This window comes from Heloderma suspectum, chromosome 5, assembly GCF_057233095.1.
Source record: "Heloderma suspectum isolate Gila_16-S chromosome 5, 16-S_ref, whole genome shotgun sequence".
Classification (NCBI taxonomy): Eukaryota; Metazoa; Chordata; class Lepidosauria; order Squamata; family Helodermatidae; genus Heloderma; species Heloderma suspectum.
In genome coordinates, this window is record NC_139462.1 from 196,688,879 (window position 1) to 196,709,511 (window position 20,633).

A 20,633-nucleotide genomic window follows, 5' to 3' on the forward strand; every position below is an offset into this window, starting at 1 on the left:
GATGCATACTTCTCTGTTTCTTTCTTTCTTTCTTTCTTTCTTTCTTTCTTTTTTCTTCTTTTTAATGAACTATAAAGCTGAAATGAGTTCATTCCTATTTTATCACCAAGGTAAAATTCTGCTAACTGCTGCAATTTAATTCTTTATTCTCTTCTCTAAAGGTATTGGGTAGACTAACAGCAAAATCTAATTCAAGTCTACTCAGAAGTAAGCCCCATCAATTTACTTCTCCCAGGGAAGTGGGTGTATGATAGCAGCCTAAGAGCGCAATCTTATGCATGTTTACTGAGAAGTAAGCCTCACTGTGTTCAATGGTGCTTACTTGCAGGTAAGTGTGCATAGGATTGCAGCCTAGGTGTGTTATAAAGCTGAGATACACTACATTCTAGCTGCTTAGGTTAATGTTACTTGATTAGTGGTAGACATAGATCATGGCCATAAAATGCTACTTGGCATTAAATGAAGAGAAAGCTACTAAAAGCTAGAGATGATGATAGGAAATGCATGCACTATGAACATCCTTTTCAAATGTCTTCATTAAAACATTCTGAAAAGAATTATAATTGCACAATGAAGCCCAAAAAGACACCAGAAGGCAGCAAATGAACAAGGGGCCCTCGGCACCTACAATAAACCACTTGTATTGGAAGATACAAGATAGGAGCCCCATCACATCTGGAATATGCTGGAACAGCTCTTAAAGATGATAGAGAATTAATTTACAAAATACCTAAAGTAGGGTCCTTCAGTGTTTTTATTCACATCTTCTACCCACTTAGCTACATTATATTCTCTTTTGAACCATGGGTTTAAATACCTGCAAAAAGCAATGGAAGAAACAGAGAAAGCAGAAGAAGAATAGAGAAATATCTGAGAACACACAGCACACAGCTCAGTAAGGTTGCTTTCATCCCTCAAATGCCAGGGATTGTGCTAAACAAATCAGCATGGATGCAGGGCGAAGTAAATCTGAGCCCCGGGGTTCACAATGAATTCCCTTAGAAATTAATTTAGGCTTACGTTTTCAATTTATTCTCCTTAAATACACCCATGTGTCCAGGGCCCTAGCCTTTGGACACAAGGAGAACTACCCTTAAATCGCTTACATCTTCAAAGCAGAGTTCAATTTGTATGTAAACAGACTTAGAACATGTCTTAGTGCAGAGGTGGAGAATGTCTTTCAGCCCAAGGGCCAAATTCCATTTCAGAGAAGGCCTTGCATTCCATTAACGGGCAAAGGCAGGGCCTAAAATAACAGCATATTTTAGCTTAAAGCTCTCACTGCCAGTTACTAAGCCTTAGGAGGGGCATTTCAACCTTTTAGAATGGATAAAAATCTGTACAATAGCCAGGAAACCATCAGATTCTCTTCAAAAGAGAATGAAGCCTTCTGGAGAAACCTTGAGGGCCTGATTGGGACTTCCAGAGGGTCAGATTTGTCCCCCAGCCTGAAGTTCTACAACCATGACTTGGTGCATAGGGCAAGCAGAGAGAAAGACATGCTTAGTGCCTCTACTTGCATTTTCTGTGTCATGTCAAAAACGGGAACCAGTGCGACGCCCCGCAACAGGGAGATATGCAACATCCAGGTGATCCCAGGAGCTGTCCTTCCCAAAGTGGGGACTAGTTTAACCTGGCAGGGTTATAAGTAACTCCTGATTGGCTTCAGGCTACTCATTTTATCTTGGTTCTACATCTTTAACCTCACTCATGAGATGGATGAGATAAGGGGATGTTAACGGCCTTGTGCCACAGGCACATGAGTAGTTATACATAATGGTAAACTGGCCTTTCTGGATATTTATTGGTTGATCTGAGGGAGACTAGTTGAGAGGTGGTCCCTCATTTAGAGTAGGAGGCTAAAAATTATGGTCTTCGGGCTTTTCCCACTTCTATAATCCCAAATAAACCAACTCCATGCTAAGAGGCAGGAAATCTTACTGACTTGCATCGAATGTGGGCTCTTTGGCCAGCGTGCATCTTATGGCTGCAATACAAGAAGCTGCTTTGCCCGTTTATTCTCTTTCATCTTTCGTTTTTTCTTGCTTTTCTTTATATTTTCTATTTCAAAATAGATAATATATCTAGTATAAAATATATTACTGACTGTTGAAGGTTTATATTAAGTTTTATTATTATATAATGCCATATATTTTATTATTATTATTATTAATATTATTATTAATAATAATAATAATAATATAGGCTTCTGGGACTGAATTGTTGACCTGTTTCTTTGATATAAGATTGATGATATATTGAACTGTAAGGTTGTTTATTAAACTGTAAGATTGTTAAGGTTATAGATATAGTTTTTAAAACAGAATGGCATCGGAGGCCGGGGCGTATTGGAGTTTAAACTTAATTCTTTAAAGGTGAGGGAGAGGGAGAGGGGGAGGGAAGAGGAAAGAATCTTCTTTTTTCTTCACTTCCTTTCCTCCTCCCTTTTCCTTTTCCTTTTTTTCCTTTTTCCTTCTGTTTTTGTTATTGTGGTGTCCTCATCAGAATATTGTTGGGAAATTGTAGTATTGATCATGTTGTTGGTAATTTTGGTACTGTTTATTTCATTTATAAAGATAAAATAAATACAAATATATTCCACACACAAAAAAGAAGAAGCTGCTTTGCCGACCACACATTTGACTTTCTTCCTGTCAGGTGAAAACGGAGAAGGAAAAAACCAGCTGATTCTGTGTGGTGAACTGCTGCACGCACAGACAAGCTCGCCATGTGGTGGCGATTCAGCAACTGTGATTCCAGTGGTGCGGGGGGGGGGATGTGGCCTCTGGTGGGTTCTGGTGGGTGGTGGAAATTGCCCCCCAGACCATCTGAAGCTGCCCACACCCAGTTTAAGGTAAAATGTATTACTATTGCTGCTGCTGCTGCTACTACTATATTAATATTGCTTGTTCAAACAAATGTTGACCCTTTAAAAAGTCAATTCAAATTTATCTGGGGCTGCCGGGCTGACACACAGCCAGGGGCGCTGGTCTCCTGCAAATTACAGCATATTGAATCGCACTATGTAATCTCTTGGGCTCACTAAGACTCTGGAGAATCTCAGCTTTTATGATATTTATTTATTAATTATTACATGTTTATATTTTTATATAAATAAAAATATATTTCACACAGGCTGTCCCTGGGCTGTAACTGCTGCAGGTTTTACTTGGTATTTTTAAACTTTTAAAAGTTCTATATTACGTTTTTTCAAGTTGTATTTTATGGTTTTAATTGTGAACTGCCCAGAGAGGCTTGGCTACTAGGAAGTATAAAAATGTAATAAATAAAATAAATAAGAATTATATCAAAAGCCATTTTCAGGCCTTCACAATTATGGAGAAAAGGATAAGGTGCTGCCTGCTGATGTCAATGGAATCTGAATGAGGCTTCCAAATACAAGTGAAAGTTGTTTTATAACTCTCCCTGTCCTCCCTACCCCAAACCTTTAATCTCTGCTTATGAGTGTCTCACAAATCAATAGTCCCCTTGCCTTTCTACTATCCTACTAGGTGTCAGTGTTTGGGATGAAACTCAGGCCCATTTTTCCTTCCGCTCCATATAAATCAACATCAACTTGGTTAATGTATTAAATACAACAATCAAATGCTATTTGCAGATTTCAACCTAGGCTAAATAAATTCCACCCCCACCCAGCCCCCAATCACATAAGCACAGGCAGCTTTAATTCTCTGTCAGCCATAATTGCTTCTAATTAAATCTACTTATTTAACAACAGGTAAAAGCTAGGAGTGCTTTATGTTTTCCATCTCAGTTCCTGATTAAAAAGTAAAAGTTAAAAGCATAGCCACAAGGCAAATTGCTAGCAAAGCAAGAGGCTCATGGCAGGATGTTATGCGCTAATTCATATCTTGCAATTTTAATGGGCTCGTGCAAGAACAAATGCCAAACCTTTAACCTACACTTTTTATTGGAAAGGCTTGTTTGGTAACCATGAAGCACTCCTGATCTGGATTTTATAATGAGAAAGAGAACATTATAATGGCAACAAAGCATGCAACTGTTATACAACAGAGTTTTGAGGCTTCTTAGTACGAAATACATACATGTAAACTTCTATTCCTCCTGATCAACCTGCAGTTGTAGTTTAACACCATGGCAGGTTGCTGAATTAAATCAGGAAAGAGAGTGATCTCCGGGGTAACTGTGCATCAGTCATCATTGATATATTGTAACCCATCAGATCAAATGGTAAAACTTTGCTTGACAGAAAACAAGTTCTTAAGCCTACGCCTAAAACTTAACCAATGGCTTGATTTGGCTTGCAGTGCAACATGCAACAATGCAAAAGGTCCAGGTTGATAAGAGTGGGGAAAAAATTACACATCAGGCCAGCAAGAGAGAGGGCGTAGCTAGCACTGCCATCAGCAGAAGAATCTCCAAGCAATCAAAGGCAATTTTGCCACCGTGAAACTTCTGGGAAGGCACTTTTAATGGGATAAAAATGGCTGCCCAAAATGGAAGGGCAGTTGGAACTGACCTGTGCTCCAGTTTCCCTGTCTGGGGGTGGTGAGAACCCCCTTGGCTTATGCCTTGGGGCGGGATTTGGTTGATGTGGGAAAGCCCAGGCTCAGAAGCATGGGATACCCTGCTGCAAAAACACAATATATAATAGGAAAAAAATCTAAGCCAAAGGTTATATCATTTATAACAATGAGGAAGATGCACACCTAGAGGCAAAGTTAGTACAAATTATCAAAGAAAACTAGTAAAGCTACCTAGGAAAGTAATTCACTGTGACATGCTTTAACACATGCTCTTATGCAAACTGTCAAAGTCTTGATTTTCATAGATAAAATTGTTATTCTACTTAACTACCTATTTACATAGGCAGAAAACACTAGTTAATGTCTTATCTTCATAAGTCTATAGAATTAATACATTTTACTGGGTCACTTTAAAACTGGCAAAGGAAAATTAATCCCATGGAAATGGTCTTTCACCTACAGAAATGACAGTCTGTTCCACTAACACATCTAAGCGAATTGACAGCTTTATAAGTCTGATGTTTCAGACTGACGTGGCAATAAATCTAAGCATTATCAGGAGTCATTTAATCAAATCCTCCAAAAGCATCAGGGGGGTGTTTTCACTGACTGGATTAGCACTCCATTATAAACCATGGTTTGTTTGTTTGTTTGTTTGTTTGTTTATTTCATTTCTATACCGCCCAATAGCCGAAGCTCTCTGGGCGGTTCACAAAAATTAAATCCAAGCAACACACAATAAAACAATTTAAAATATACAGAACATTAAAACCACAATATAACAATACAACCACAATAAAACCTAGCAGCAGTGCAGGAGTTTAAAATACAGATTTAAAACAGCAAAGATAAAAAAAAAAAATCTTTTAACACGGTTTTATCGTGTCGGGAACAAGTCTAGCCTCCCCCTTCACATTACTTACTTCCCTCTCTGGCATGGCAGAGAGGAGGCGTTCAGAAGCTTTCATTTCCAGTTTCGAATGAATATGGACTTGAGCATGCTCCGGGAGAGAGCGCAGGACAGGAAGGCCTGGCGTGCTATGGTCCATGGGGTCACGAAGAGTCGGACACGACTGAACGACTGAACAACAACAAATATTGTCCCAATCTGACAAACTGTGGTTAAGCTTGACAGTGGTTTGTTTGATACAAGCCAACTTCAAGTTTGGTTTGAATAAACAGTTAATTGAAATCAGAAGTGAAAGCTTCCTCTGCCAGAGGAGAAGGGGGGAGCGTGAAAGCCTGGAGGAAAACTAGGCCCATTCCCATCACGATAAACTGTGGTTTATCACAACAGCCGAACTCAACTATTGCGATAAAACAAAATGCCATGAAAACTAGGTTGCTTCACTAAATCAGTAGCACTGGGAAACAGTCATAACCATGTGGTTAACATTTTATGGGATACCAGAAGGGCTGCACTGTACTTCATAGAAATATAGACGACTTGATACACTCCTTCCAGTTCATTGAGAACAACTTTTCCTTTGGCTCATATTGAAGAGGTGTGTCAGTTGCCCCCAGATTACACTGTTTGCCAGGTTGTGGCAACCACAAAAATTATACATGTCTGCATATGGCTAGTTTGATACAAATAACATGTATCTGTATATGCAAATGCTCAATTTATGCACATATGAATTGCATTGTACAAACAATGCAAATGATTTTTCATCAAATCTTACATAGCATAAATCTTACATAGCAATACATGGTTCTTTAGTAGAATCTATTATTGTATGTGATATGAAACTTCCAGGCAAATTAACACATAGGAAAGCGCACACCTTTTACAGAAAGGTTTTCCTGAACTTCTAACATCTTGTGGAACTTTTTTGGGCGGGGGGAATGTTATTCTAAAAAATGTATTTAAAATGTGAATCTAATGGGAGACAAAGCATATCAAGGATTAGGAAGGATCCAGATAACAGACGTTTGAGGTGAGATATAGGACTTTGGTGTATATTTATTAAAATAATGTTGATCAGAAAAGATGTTTGTTCTGGAATAGATCACATGATCCCTCATGTGTCCTGAATAGGTCCTCCTGAATAACAATTGGATTATGAAGATCAACTGTAAAAGTTAACAGGCAGATGAGTATCTTTTTAAACATGATAAATGAATTCTGCAACAGGATTCCTGTCTAATCTTTTTAATTTTTATTTCGCTGTTGCAGCACAGCTTGAAACATCCACTTTAATTGCTAGTAAAGCACCTTTTGTTTAGTCAAGCAGGAGCCATCTCTGGAGGCAGGTGAACAGATTGCAGTCAGCTAGTGTTGGGAATGGTGCAGCACACACAGGTACAGAGCTGTGGGGATTCAACACAACAGGGCAAGGCTGACTGGCTAGTCTGAAAGGGAAACTTCTGCTGATGCACCAACGTAGGAGAAACCCAGGGAAACACAGCCCTGGGGCTGGACTCTGACAGGAAGTGGCATTTGCCCCCATGTTGTCTCTGTTACTGCCACTGGAAACAATTGCCACTGGAAACAATTGAGGAACTAATTTGGCCCATGCAAGCTGCAATCCTATACCCATTTACATGGAAGTCCTATTGAACTCAATAGGGCTAACTGCTGAGTAGAGCTGTATAGGAGTGTACTGACGTCACAACAACTCAGGGTTTTTTTAAACCCTAGGTTGTTGTGAATGAAGTGGGAGTGAATGAGCCTGCTTGTTCCTGCTGCCTGATTGCTCCTGCTGCAAGTGGGAGGAGCGAAACAACCCAGAGGCGCTCCGTCCTTTGAGTAAGCGTGACGGGTGACCCGGGTTTTCTGGGTTGTTGGGAGAGAGACAACCCAGAGTTCTAACTCATGGTTAAATTATGGATTATGGCTCTGGGTTGTCTCTCCCCCAACAATCCAAAAATCCTGGGTCGCATGTCATGCTTAACAACCCAGGGACGGAATATCCCTGGGTTGTTTATCCCTAGCAGGAGGGATCAGGTTGCAGGAACCAGCACACTCACTTGCTCCTGTTTTGTTCACAACAATCCAGGGTTGTGATGACCAAACTAGGCCATTATATGGTTTAGTCACTAGGTGGCACTGGACTTAGTTTTATGTGGGTGGAGTCAGGGGTTTCCTGCAGCTGTTCGGTTCTTGTATAAGAGAGACAAAAAAAGTTTGTATCCAGCTTCCTCTAAGCCTGCCATGACATACAGTATGTTCCTCAAGACTTCACTTTTGTGCAAAGTCTGGACAGTAAACCTCACATGGTGGGCTCATATTTGTATATAACAGAACAAAGCAGACATTTCCCTTTTCAAAAGAAAAGACAGCCTACCAGATTTGTCCAAAAGACCCGCCCCATTATTTTAGAGCGAAAATTCCCTTCCTTAGTTATCTATTGTCTCTTTTGTTAAAAAGTGTGCGTTTATGAGTTCTCAGTTTAAGTAAGAAAATGGGTCAGATACAACAGACTCTGTTATGTCTGTGTCATGTTGAACAAAGACGTCTTTTTGTAAATTTTTTTAGTTTTGATAATAACCTTTTAAAAGGAATGTGGAGGTCCAACATTCATCCTGTCAACATAAAAAAGAGGGCTGATAAAAAATGGCTGGAGGGGTATGGAGAATCATTTCCACTGGGGTAAAGCATGCTGCCTCCCCCTGCCCAATCATTTCCACTGGGGTAAAGCAGGCTGCCTCCCCCTGCCCAATCATTTCCACTGGGGTAAAGCAGGCTGCCTCCCCCTGCCCAATCATTTCCACTGGGGTAAAGCAGGCTGCCTCCCCCTGCCCAATCATTTCCACTGGGGTAAAGCAGGCTGCCTCCCCCTGCCCAATCATTTCCACTGGGGTAAAGCAGGCTGCCTCCCCCTGCCCAATCATTTCCACTGGGGTAAAGCAGGCTGCCTCCCCCTGCCCGATCATTTCCACTGGGGTAAAGCAGGCTGCCTCCCCCTGCCCAATCATTTCCACTGGGGTAAAGCAGGCTGCCTCCCCCTGCCCAATCATTTCCACTGGGGTAAAGCATGCTGTCTCCCACTGCCCAATCATTTCCACTGAGGTAAAGCATCCCAGGTAGGGATGTGAAGAAATCTGCAACAGAATCGAATGAGTTTCGATTTCTATGAATCCAACCCATAGATTCTGCAGAGGACTGGCTTTTCCCGAGTCGCACAGATTCCAGAGACTTACAGACTGGTTTTTTTACTGTCTGAAATTTTATTCAAATGTAGTCATAGAAAATTATGTAAAATAACAAACACTGGCAGAAAATGCACATTTGTCCCATAGGCTATAGCATGAAAATGCATATTTTGGAGGGATTTGCGCATTTTTGCAAATGTGAATTTTCACAAATTCAGGAAAGTGGGAAAAATCAAATCTGCCAATGAGTGGATGATGGAATGAAAGGATCTGACAATCTACATGTAGATTTGTACATCCCTAATCCCAGAGACACTTCATCCCTAGGTTGTTTAATGTGATATCCGAGCCGGGAATTCTGGGTTGTTGGCGGAAAGACAACCCAGAGTTGGAGCCCATGGATTCCCCCAACAACCCAGAATTTCCAGTTCAGATGTCACCCTAAACAACCCAGGGACAGAGGATCCCTGGGTTGTTCAGCTGCTCCTGCTTGCAGCAGGAGTGATCAGGCAGCAGGAAACAGCATGGTCCCTCTTCATTCACATCTGAACCGGGCCAATGTTAAGGAGTGCTCATGCAAAAACCATACTACCAATAATGAAGCAAATTAAGCTCTTGCGGAACACAATGTGTGCATCAGAGATACTGTGCATACACTGTAGTAGCCATGTGCACACTGGAGCTTCTGAGTCAGGGCAAATAGGATTTTCCACTTGGGATGGAGTCCAACAACGCTGGTCCAAGTTATAGTAGTGACAATTGAATGTGATGGACAAGCCTGTTTTACTGTCCCTCCTGCCAGAGGGCTGCATACAAGTTTAACAACCTAGCAGCGCTTCTTAGGGCCAACTAGACACACCATGTGGGCGGGGGGCAGAAATCTGGATTGGGACCATGGAACAGATCAAGTGGTTGATTAACCACTTCTCCCTGTGCAGTTTTCCCAACAACCCCCCTCCCCAAAACTACAATTTGTCCCCCAAAGAGACACTGTAACGGCTGGCATCTTCAGGGGCAAAGAGCAACTGTGGGGGGCGGGGGACATGACTGAAAACTAAACTATGGGAAAAGTAAACAGGGAAAATTTACCCCCACCCCACCCTATTTTCTAAGTGACAATTCATCCCCTAAGCTGAGTAACAAAAATAAAAACTCTGGTCAGAGTGAACAGATTATTAGCATTGCTCATTATTGCTATAAAGAAGTCTATAGGGGTAAAATGGCTGAATTTAAAAAATATAGGGGAAAGAAAAAACAAATCTGTTACCACACCATTTACCATTCAGTACTTTCAGTCAGGATAGAAGTAACATCTGAAGAGTCCAGTTCAAGTACTTAGTGGGAAGGAACTGAAACAGAATTAGTGGACAGCTTTTCTGTTTTCTTTTTCAGCTAGAAGGTCAAACTTACTCAGTTGAGTTAGACCGTGGCCTAAACCTTTTGCCTTTCACTTTTTTTCTGTTGCCTCCTATATTACCTGAAAAAGACCAAAGGATAAGAAAGTGAAAAACAATTCCTTTGGAACCAAGGAAAGCAGCACTCCAGGTGGTACATACATTGGGTTGGATCCAGCCTTAATCAGGCTTAGAGGAAACCCAGTGAAGTCAATGAGACAAGTCAGTCATGTTTAACTTATGTCCCATGGAGTGCAAGGGGACTACTCTAAGTATGACTAAACTGGAATCCAACCCGCTTACTTTTTTCTCTCCCTTTCTTTTCACTCCCCAACTCTCCCGTCGCGCTACCTACTGCCCTACCTGGAGATGCCAGGGACCGAACTTCAGACTTCCTGCGGCAAGGCATATATTCTACAATCGATCTGCAGCGATGTTTCAGGGGCAGAGCACACGGTTTGCATGGAAATCGTCCCAGGCAGTGGAGGCCAGTGGCTCCGATTTTGGTGGGTCTGTAAATCCATTCTGAGTTTTAGTCAGAACCAGCCAGAACTCTACAGGAGCTATCTGACATGCTGAAACTATTTGGGGGGAGATGCAGTTCAGCACCTTGGATAGCTCATTTAGAGTTCTGGCTGGTTCTCACTAAAACACAGAATGGATTTCTAGCCCCACCAAAATCAGAGCCACCAGCCTCCACTGGTCCCAGGTTCAATCCCTGACATTCTCCAGGTAGGGTTGGAAAAAACCCCAGTCAGGAAGCTTCAAGAGCCAGTCAGTGTCAATAATACTGAGCTAGATAGACAAATGGTCTGGGTCGACATAAAACATCACACAGACACATCCTTTTTGGTGACCTTTTCAGCTTTCCTTTAAAAAAAGAAAATTGCTCTTTCATAATGGAGTTATAGTAAAAGATTTATGCTTGTCTGCATTTTGATTTGTCATGACATAGCAACATACTAAAGTAATCCTAACCAGCGGAAGCTGACTTAACAGACCTAGGAGTTTCTGTAGCAACAGTACAAGATGTATTTTCAAAGTTCATGATGGGCGCTGTAGCTCAAGGGTATACAACAACAGTCCAGTGCAGACATAACCCTGGCTTTATGGCTTGGGAACAGTCCCTCCCTCCTCTTGTCATCCTTTATCCACCCTTTGGCAAGCATTACATCTGCACTGATGCTAGCCAGTGTTTGGGCAGGTTTACAAAACTGAAATGGTTTTGCAAACCCTGGTTGAAAGGAAGCATTAGTGTACATGTAAGCATCTGCACATAGTTCACCTTAAACCACAGAAAAGGAAAACATGGGAAGGAGAATTCACTGTTTGAAGGAGAGGAGAGATGGAGCCCAGGGTCTCAATTAGCAAACCATGGTTGAGAGAGTCAGTGTTATGTCTGGGCAAGACCATCATGTGGATACAGACACACAATTTAACTGTGAACTCGGCCACAGCAATTGCTGTGTGATGACTGGCCTTGTCTATCCTTGTACTCCACCTAGACTTTGACCATTCCACAAAATATCATGTACCAACAATCACATTTGCCACATGGTGTGCATGGCTTTTCCTCTTTTCACATATCCTGAAGCTGGGTACATACTGAGTGATATTTAAGGATGAGATAATGAAAACCATCAAGTGGCATCAGAAGCCCAGAAGAAGGTGGGAAGAAATCCAATGGGATGCCAAAAAATAAGGGGGAAGTCAGGACAAGTGTACCAAAATTGTAATATATGTATGCAGAATGGAAAGGCCATAGAAAATTGAGCATGGAAACGTATCTTTGACACTAGATGGGGAGACTGTGAATGGGGCTATGTTTCCCACCTACCTTTTACATCTCTGAAAACCATTTACATATCACCTATACTTTGTATTATTGAAGACTGCCTATTTATTGAGCTGTGAGTATACCTTGGGCTAGGCCTAAGATGATTGGCAGGGGGAGGGGGGGCACAGTAAAATGTAGTGCTGTTCTGGGAGGATAATCTACCCAGCTCCCACAAGGCTGCCATTTTTTTGTGGTGGCCACCATTTCCCTCCCAGAATGCCCTGGATATGTGTTATTATGGACCATTCTGGGAGAAAAGGAATGGTGGCCTACATTGGAGCCTGCCTTTCATTTCCTCAGAATGCCCTGGAACATTATGTCCAGGGCATTCTGGGGTAAGGGAGTGGTGGCCGCTAGCTGGAAGCCATCGAGGTGAGCTGATGAGCACAAATTTGTCCTCCACCATCAAACACACAGACAAAAAATCCCCTCAAACATACACATGAACACACACATAATCACAGAAACAACCCCACTGAATGAGGCAGCAGGATTTCAGCTCAAAGTTCTTCACTATAGTGTTAGTGGCAAGGAAAGAGATCAGGAAAGAGGCCAATTCTATATTGCTCCAATCTATGCCAAGCTTGCTATATGTTTCATACAGGAGAATTAGGATAATCAGGACAAACCCTTTAATTCCTAGTCAAGTGGACCACTACGGCTGTATTCACAGCGAGATGTCTTAGAATGGAGTACAATTTCCCTGTGTGTTTAGTTATTTGCAAGCAAGTCAAAATTTAAGCTATATCTTTAAAATTCCAGTCTGCTCCAATGCCAAAGACCACAGAATGTAAAATTCCCAAAGTGTACCAAAGAGACTTGTTTCTGTGTGGTATCACAACACCATCAACTATGCAATGGTGACACAACTGTCATCCTAACCTTGCCATGAGTTACTCCTTGGTCTCCCATTTTGGCAGATGTCCGAAAGGTTCTTTGCATCTTGGATTCTTTCACTCCATGAATGAGATAATCCGTTTGACCTAGAGTAAATAGCAAAACTGGCATGAGATTGTTGGTTCTGGCAACTTAAGCTTCCAATAATGCGATCATTCACTGACTGATATTTTAGGCTGGGATAACATAAAGGTCTGTCTACAGCACCTGAAAGGTCTGCACAAATTAGCAGACCGTGTAGCTTTTTTTTCATGCTGGCTAGGGATGATGGGAATTGTGGTCCAACACATCTGGAGGACACCAGGATGAAGAAGGCTGTGTCCACTTAGGGCACATTCATTCACACCCCGCTGACTGGAAAATTGTGTTTCTTACAACACAGAGATTCTACTCTAGGCCTTTATAGTTATGTTAGTCTTTGTGGTCTATCTCACTACTTGTCAAGAGGATACACAAAGAGGAGAGTCAAACAACTGGGCAGGATCATGTAGGCAAATGGCAGCTGAGAGGTTTCACCACTCCACTCTGAGATGCAAATATATGGATCAGTCACTGGTCCCTTTACAACTAGCTCTGGAAAGCAGTGCAGACAGCTGGCAGAAAGTCATCCAGGAACAAAAGACGGAAACAAGTTTCTTATAGACCTGGCAGAGGTGCAACCCAAGCCTTCTCTTTTCCCACTTGGGTTTCCCTAGAGGGAAATTGGGTAGAAGGACAGGATTTTGCCAGGTAGAAAAGGGTTTCTTCTTCTTCTGCCAGGTTGAGTTCTCCCTTCCTGCATTTGTTTCCCCAGAGGAAAACTAAGCCAGAAGTTACCAGTGCTGACTTTTTAATAGAAGAAGCACTGGAACTCAAACCTGCCTATGAATCTCATCTTCTGAATTGCTTATGGAAATCAAGAGTTCTCTCTCTCTCTCTCCCCCCCACCAGTTCCATCTGTATTACCACCTGATGGATTGTTAATAACCATCCTTTACACCTTAGAACAGCCATCTCCAACCCAGCACCCTCCAGATATGTCAAGCTGCAACTCCTATTATCTCCAGACAGCAGGGCATTGACCATCCTGGCTGGGAAAGATGGGATTTGTAGTCCAGCACATCTGGAGGCTCCAGGCTGGGGAAGGTTGCCCTAGTTTTTTTTCTTTGTTTTCCTCTGCACAAGACCATATAAGGTATAAAGGACTGCATCCAACAGACCTTGTTTTTCTCATCATTATACCAGCTCTGGTTAACTGAAGCTTTTTGTGAAGGCAATCTACCTGTCTGAAGCTAAGCACCTGTTCCACAAGCCATGGGCCATATTTAAACAGAAGTATGTTACAGCTAATTGACAAGAGCGTGAGATACTCAGTGTTCTAGTGTAGACAGACCTTAAAAATTTTATAACATTATACAGTAAAGAACAAACAAGTGACTGAAATGAGGAATCAATGCAAACATGGGGAGGAGACAAATACAGCACATGAAATTTAAGCAATACCCATTTTAAAAGTCAAACAATGGCTTCATGGGAGGAATGAAAAATTGCTCCACTGTGCAGATATAAAACCTATATAAAACAGAACCTTGGGAAACTAATTTTCCCAGGATTCTCTTAGATTAAGCTATTTGAGAAGTTCAGGAGCAGATGAACCTGCATCATTTGAAGATGATTCGTCATTTTAATTCTTCCACAAACATAAACCTTAATCATCAAGAAACTCAGTACTGACTCAAAACTATTTCTCAAATAGACATCTGTCAGGAACTCACCAAGGTAGAGAAACCCCCAGTATTAATCAGACACCTGCATCAGCATTATATAGGCACCATTTAACTACTACTAACATTTGCATGGACAAAATTCTCATCATTTTTTTTTCTCTTTTCAGTTTCTCTTTTGAAAAACCACCAGATCAGGGAATGATCTTACCAAAAAAAAAAAAAAAAATGAGGCTCGTAAATTGGGTAACTGAGGTCTGTCCATTATTACATGGTAGTTCTTGTAAAGCATTTTAAAATGCTGGTTAAAAATAAATTTGATAATCAAAATCTCATGGCTTAAAAAGAAGAGAAAGTTACAGACCAAAGTGACCTTGTTAACTGCTCATGAACTATTAAATGGACTGAGATGAGCTCATAATTTTAAAATGGTGTATATGCCTTCTTTCACCAAATGGAGTGATGCACAGCCCAGTGCCTCCAATCATGCACAAAGCTCCAGATCTATAACAGAACTCCATGTGTTTTCCCAGAGCATTCCTTTCATAGGCAAGGATAAGAAATCTTTGCTCACTCAGGGCTTTGTATATTGCTGCAGGAGGTAAGGGACTGGGTATTAAATTTAGCAGGATGAAGAAAGTGACAACATTTCTATGGCCTGATCCATAACGCAACCACAACCACCCCCAAATGGGCAGCTAGTTATAAGAGAATCCTGTAAGAGCACAATCCCATGGAAAGCCATTTGCTGAAATAGCTTTCCATGAAGTTCAACCTTGGCCAAAGTGCATGGGAAGTCACAAAGAGTAGCTTCCCACTTTATGCAGCACCTATGTGGACATATACTACATATATCCACCCACAGGGGTCGCTGTGTACATAATTCAGGACTTCATTGTTCAAGAAAGAGAGAGAAATGCAAGCTGGAAAGGCCAGATAAGGCAAGTTATTCAGAACCAAAGAAAGCAGAGCAAACTAATGATAAAATACAGCACTTATGTTCTATTTCTATTAATCCATTAACTTCATAATTGTTAATGAAAGTACAACATCCTCCTTCTTTGATTACTCGATCATAATATAAATTTAATGTAAGATATATAATTTAATTTAAAAATTATGGCAATTGGGGGTGGGTGTTTTTCTTACAATTTTTTTGTTGTGGAAGCACAGAGTGGGAAAGGAACTTGAAAGTCATCTCATCCAACGTCCTGCTCAGTGCAAGATTTACAATGCAGGATGCGACTACAACCATTGCATCCCTGACAGATGGCTGCCCACCCTCTGTTTAAATACCTCCAAGCAAAGATTTTGTTGGATTATGAAGTTTTGTCGCATTATGCAGCACACTTTATAAGCAGTGAATTGAAGAACGTCCAAACAAACAGAAGTGAGTATCACAACTGGGGCTGCAATCTCTCAGTGGGGCTTAGTCCCGAGAAAACATGGACAGGATTGAGCTGCAAATCCTAGACAATCATGAGAGCTGTTCCCATCTGACTCTCAGTCCTCAAAAAGTATACCCTTTCTAGCAGGCTGAGAGAGAATTTTAGAATCCTAAAGGTGGAAGGGACTTCCAAACCACAATAGAGGATCAGTAATCAAAGACTGAGGGAAGTCACTTTTTAAGACAATCCACAAAAGGAAGGAAGGAAGTAATCAAACCTGCTGCAAAACAATGAAAGGTTCTGACTAATGGAATAATGTGTGATGGAACAGGTAGAAATCTGAAAATGTGACAGAAAAGCAGACCTCTTCTTAGTACTAGATGCAGAGTTTGTGCTGACTCCCGGAGGCATGTCGCTATAAAAGGAGTTGGCCTCCCCAGGCTTTTTTACATAATCTCCCTGAGGAATTTCTCTAAAGCATAATGAACATTTTCAAGTCAGAAACAAAAAAACCCACATGCATATACTGAATATATATATATAGATATATATACATACATTTTATTTACATATATATAAAGCACGGGAAAAAGAGTAAGAGAGGAGACTAAGATATTTTCTCACATAATTATGTAAATACCACAGAAGAAAATAGGTTTAGGGCAGAATCCTATGCATGCTGGCTGGGAAATGCTGTGTGTTCTAGGACATATTTTCTGTCTAAACATGCGAAGGATTGCAGTCTTACATTCTGTAATACAGAAATGCAATCTCTGTGATATTTAAAGTGCAATCCTATGCATGTTTAGACAGAAAAAAGGCCTACAATTCCTGGCTGAGGCATGCTGGGGGTTGTAGGACTTTTTTCTGTCTAAACATGCATAGGATTGCACTCCTAAATGTCTAATTAAGATATACATCTATCATACAAAACAAATTTAGCTTATGATGCCTAAAGGAAACAACTTCAAGAAACTGAATTTAGAGGCACTTAGTACTGGGGATAGAACTTAATTAGCTACTGAATCCTTTTGAGTCCACACCTTTCCCTATTTCCACCCTATTCACACATCTCTCCTCCTCCTCCTCCACCACCACCACCACCACCACGGCAAACTCACACAATCTTTTCTTTCCATCATCTCCTGATCAGATGGAGGAAACAGTAAAGGCGGCCTTTGGAATTAATAGAGAGGAACTGGAGGGGTCCCCATCATGTGCTACTGCAACCTGCAAATGTTGAAGGCATTTCCCTGCACCTGCTTAGTAATCATAAAGGGCTTTGCCCACCCGCTTCCCTGCAAAACAGCAAAACAGCCAACCAAGAGACACCTGGCTCTCTTTTCTTTCTTACATTTTTGTGAGAAATGCATAAAGGAAAGCTCTTTCTATGCTCTTAGCTATAGAAACCAGAACAACTTTTGTGCGTGTTTCAAAGCCATTAAATATATATATATATATATATATATAAATAATCCAGGTTTTTGGCAATAAGATTGAGCAGTATCCAAGGCAATACTACCGCTAATGTAAATTACGCCAATAGCACTTGCTGACTCAACGGGTTTACCCAGGAAGCCTATCACTCTAGCAAGCGTATTGGTGTTGCACTTAAGATCATTTACTCTAGAGCAACGTAATTTTCATTAGCAGTACTGTCACATTGGATTGGGAAAACAATTCATCATCATCATCATCATCATTATTATTATTTTACGATCAAGTTTAATTGTAGGAAATTTCTTTAATTAGATTTACTTTACTCTGCCATCAAAGTACATGGGGGAAGCAATCCAATGACCCCTAGACAGCATCTGGGGGGACCATAGGACACTTTAGATTCCCAGATCCGAGGTCAGAGACAGTGCTCCAACTTTGGGGGAGGGAATCTGCGCTCCACCACCACCACTCGCCAGCACAGAAAGAACCACGCAGGCTGCCTCTCCAAGGTCATCAAAGGAACTTCAGAGAAGGGGTAAAGAGGGCATTCTGGTGGGCAGAGAGCGGAGCAGACTGGAGAGGCTGGGATACAAGCTATCCTGAGGCCTCTCCAGCTTCCTTCCCTCCCCCTCCAAGGCACCCCAGCTAGAGGGGCAAAAAAGCCCAGCTAGTGAAAATGCAGAGTGAGAGGAGTGGCAGAGGCAAAGGCAACAATCACCTCCGCCCCTCATCCCACTCTGCACTGGATGCTCATAAGCCTCCAAGTTCAGAGGCTTACAAGCATCAAGAGTGTAAACAATGGGAATATGCCATTATACGGTGTCATCTCAGAAAGATGCGTCACTGTCTTTTATTTCATGTGTGGTAAAAGCAATTTGCTTTTGAGGGAATTTCTTGAAGGAAAATAGTTTTAATGTCAAATCTAATGCCAAACTGAACACTCTTTTTAGAACTCTGTTAGCTTGAAAGTGGAGGCTGGGAGTGGGGCAGAGTTTTCACAAAGCCACCTTTCTATCCGCCCACTTACCTTTCTGCCATCACCTGTTCTATAGTCCTAGTGGCAGCAGTGATCACACTACTAGCTGCTTGGTGTCATTTATTTATTTATTATATATTGCCCTCACTCTGATTTGGCTTCAGAAGTCATCCCATGGCATTGTCATAACGACAATTCAGACTGAGGACATTGGGTGCTATCCAATGGAGCCGCTCCATGTCTGCTGGTTCCGTTCTGTTCGTGGGAGCAACTGCTTGCGCAACAGGTTTTTGGTGCTTCTAAAAACAACCCCCCAAACAAGTGGAAACACTCCTCAAGGGAGGCGGTGGTGAACGCCTCCCTTGAGGAGGGAGTGATGCCATCAGCCCTCAAGGAGGCAATAAGACCGCTCTTAAAGAAGCCCTCCTTGGATCCTCAAGTTCTGAACAACTTTCGCCCAGTCTCAAATCTGCCATTTTTGGGCAAGGTGATTGAGCGGGTGGTGGCGATGCAGTTGAAGGCACACTTGGAAGAAACCGATTATCTAGACCCATTTCAGTCGGGCTTCAGGCTTGGGCATGGGACATAAACGGCCTTGGTCGCCTTGGTAGATGATATGAGGAGGGCTCTGGATAGGGGTGAATGCTCCTTCCTTGTTCTCCTCGACCTCTCAGTGGCTTTTGATACCGTTGACCACGGTATCCTCCTGGACTACCTGGAGGGGTTGGGCATTGGAGACACCGTATTGTGGTGGTTCCAGTCCTTCCTCTCTGGCAGGTACCAGAGGGTAGCACTGGGAGAGGAGGTTTCGGACCCGTGGCCACTCACTTGTGGGGTGCCACAGGGTTCCATCCTCTCCCCGATGCTATTTAATATCTATGTGAAGCCACTGGGGGCTATCATCAGGAGGTTTGGGGTGCGGTGTCATCAATATGCAGATGACACGCAGCTCTACCTCTCATTCAAATCTTCACCAAGGTTGGCCGTAGAATCCCTGTCCAAAATGTCTGGAGACGGCGGGTGGCTGGATGGGGAGGAATAAGCTGAAGCTGAACCCTGACAAGACTGAGGTACTTTTGGTGGGAGACAAGAGGAGGCTGCGAGATGTTGACCCGGTGTTGAATGGGGTACGGCTACCCTTGAAAGACCAGGTCCGCAGCCTGGGGGTCATTTTAGACTCCCAGCTGTCCATGGAGGCTCAGGTGTCAGCTGTGAGCCGGACAGCGCTGTATCAACTCCATCTGATACGGCGGCTGCGCCCCTTCCTTCCCGACCATCTGCTCCCATCGGTAGTACATGCCCTGGTCTCCTCTCATTTAGACTACTGTAATGCGCTCTAAGTGGGGTTACCCTTGAAGATGGTTCGGAAGCTGCAGCTGGTACAGAATGCGGCGGCTCGCCTGATTAAAGGCAGCCGCCGGTGAGATCACATCACTCCAGTGCTGAAGGAGTTGCACTGGTTACCAGTTGTTTTCCAGGCCAAATTCAAGGTGTTGGTTTTGACCTTTAAAACCCTATATGGTTCCAGCCCAGCCTATCTTAAGGACCGCCTCCAGCAGCACCAGACAGGCCACTTAACAAGATCAGCCTCGGATGGCCTTCTCTCTGTCCCACTGGCCAGGACAGCTAGACTGGTGGGGATGAGGGAGAGGGCCTTTTCTGTGGTGGCCCCACTCTGTGGAACTCCCTCCCTAGGGAACTCCGCCATGCCCCCTCTTTAATGAGCTTCCGTCGTGCATTAAAAACATGGTTGTTCAGGCAGGCATTTGGGGTGGGTTAGGGTATTTTAGAAAACGTTTTTATTGTAGAATTTTATTGTTTTAAACTATTTTATTGTACGTTGTACATCGCCCAGAGTGGCTGGGTGACCAGCCAGATGGGCGATTAATAAATTTAATAATAAAAATTTAATAATAATAATATTTCCATATTGGGACAGGTCAGCAGAGCTCTCTTCTGCAAGCTCCACTGACCTGTCATGTTCTGGAGACCAGCATTTCTGCTCGTTTTGGTTAATTTTTAGAAGTATGAAAGCCCCATTGTGCGAGCTGTTACTTCCATGAGCACACAGGCACAACGGGATACTACCCAATGCTTCTGGTCCTCACTCTACAAGGGCTTAAAAAAAATCTTATGGAAACAAAATTGTGTTCAGCAGCACCTGGGACCAGGATCATACATAAGGTATTTGAATGCCTCCCACTGAATGTAAACAAAATCCAGAATTTGAATAAAAAAGGCAAACACACAGATAAGTTCATCATGGAAGTTATTAGAGTCCCAGTGATTTGAAAATGCTTGGGCAAGCCATCTTATATAACAAACACAACTCAGTTGGATCTGAGGAGAAAGTTCAGTTCAACATGGTGATGGCTAATCAAGCTACAACAGG

At 42.3% G+C, this 20,633-nt stretch overlaps 1 protein-coding gene across 4 annotated transcripts in view; it reads right to left on the reverse strand.

Annotated features, from left to right (window-relative positions):
* ADAM22 (ADAM metallopeptidase domain 22) overlaps positions 1-20,633 on the reverse strand; it is a 191,064-nt gene that overhangs the window by 10,024 nt on the left and 160,407 nt on the right. For 2 of the 4 annotated variants that reach the window (XM_084858951.1, XM_084858949.1), the window contains exons 26-28: positions 12,720-12,820; positions 10,017-10,083; positions 731-817 (exon numbers count right to left, since the gene is read on the reverse strand). In XM_084858951.1, coding sequence (XP_084715077.1) covers positions 731-817; positions 10,017-10,083; positions 12,720-12,820 — 255 coding nt within the window. The remainder of the gene's footprint in view (positions 1-730; positions 818-10,016; positions 10,084-12,719; positions 12,821-20,633) is intronic. The other 2 variants (XM_084858952.1, XM_084858953.1) reach the window with 1 other exon arrangement.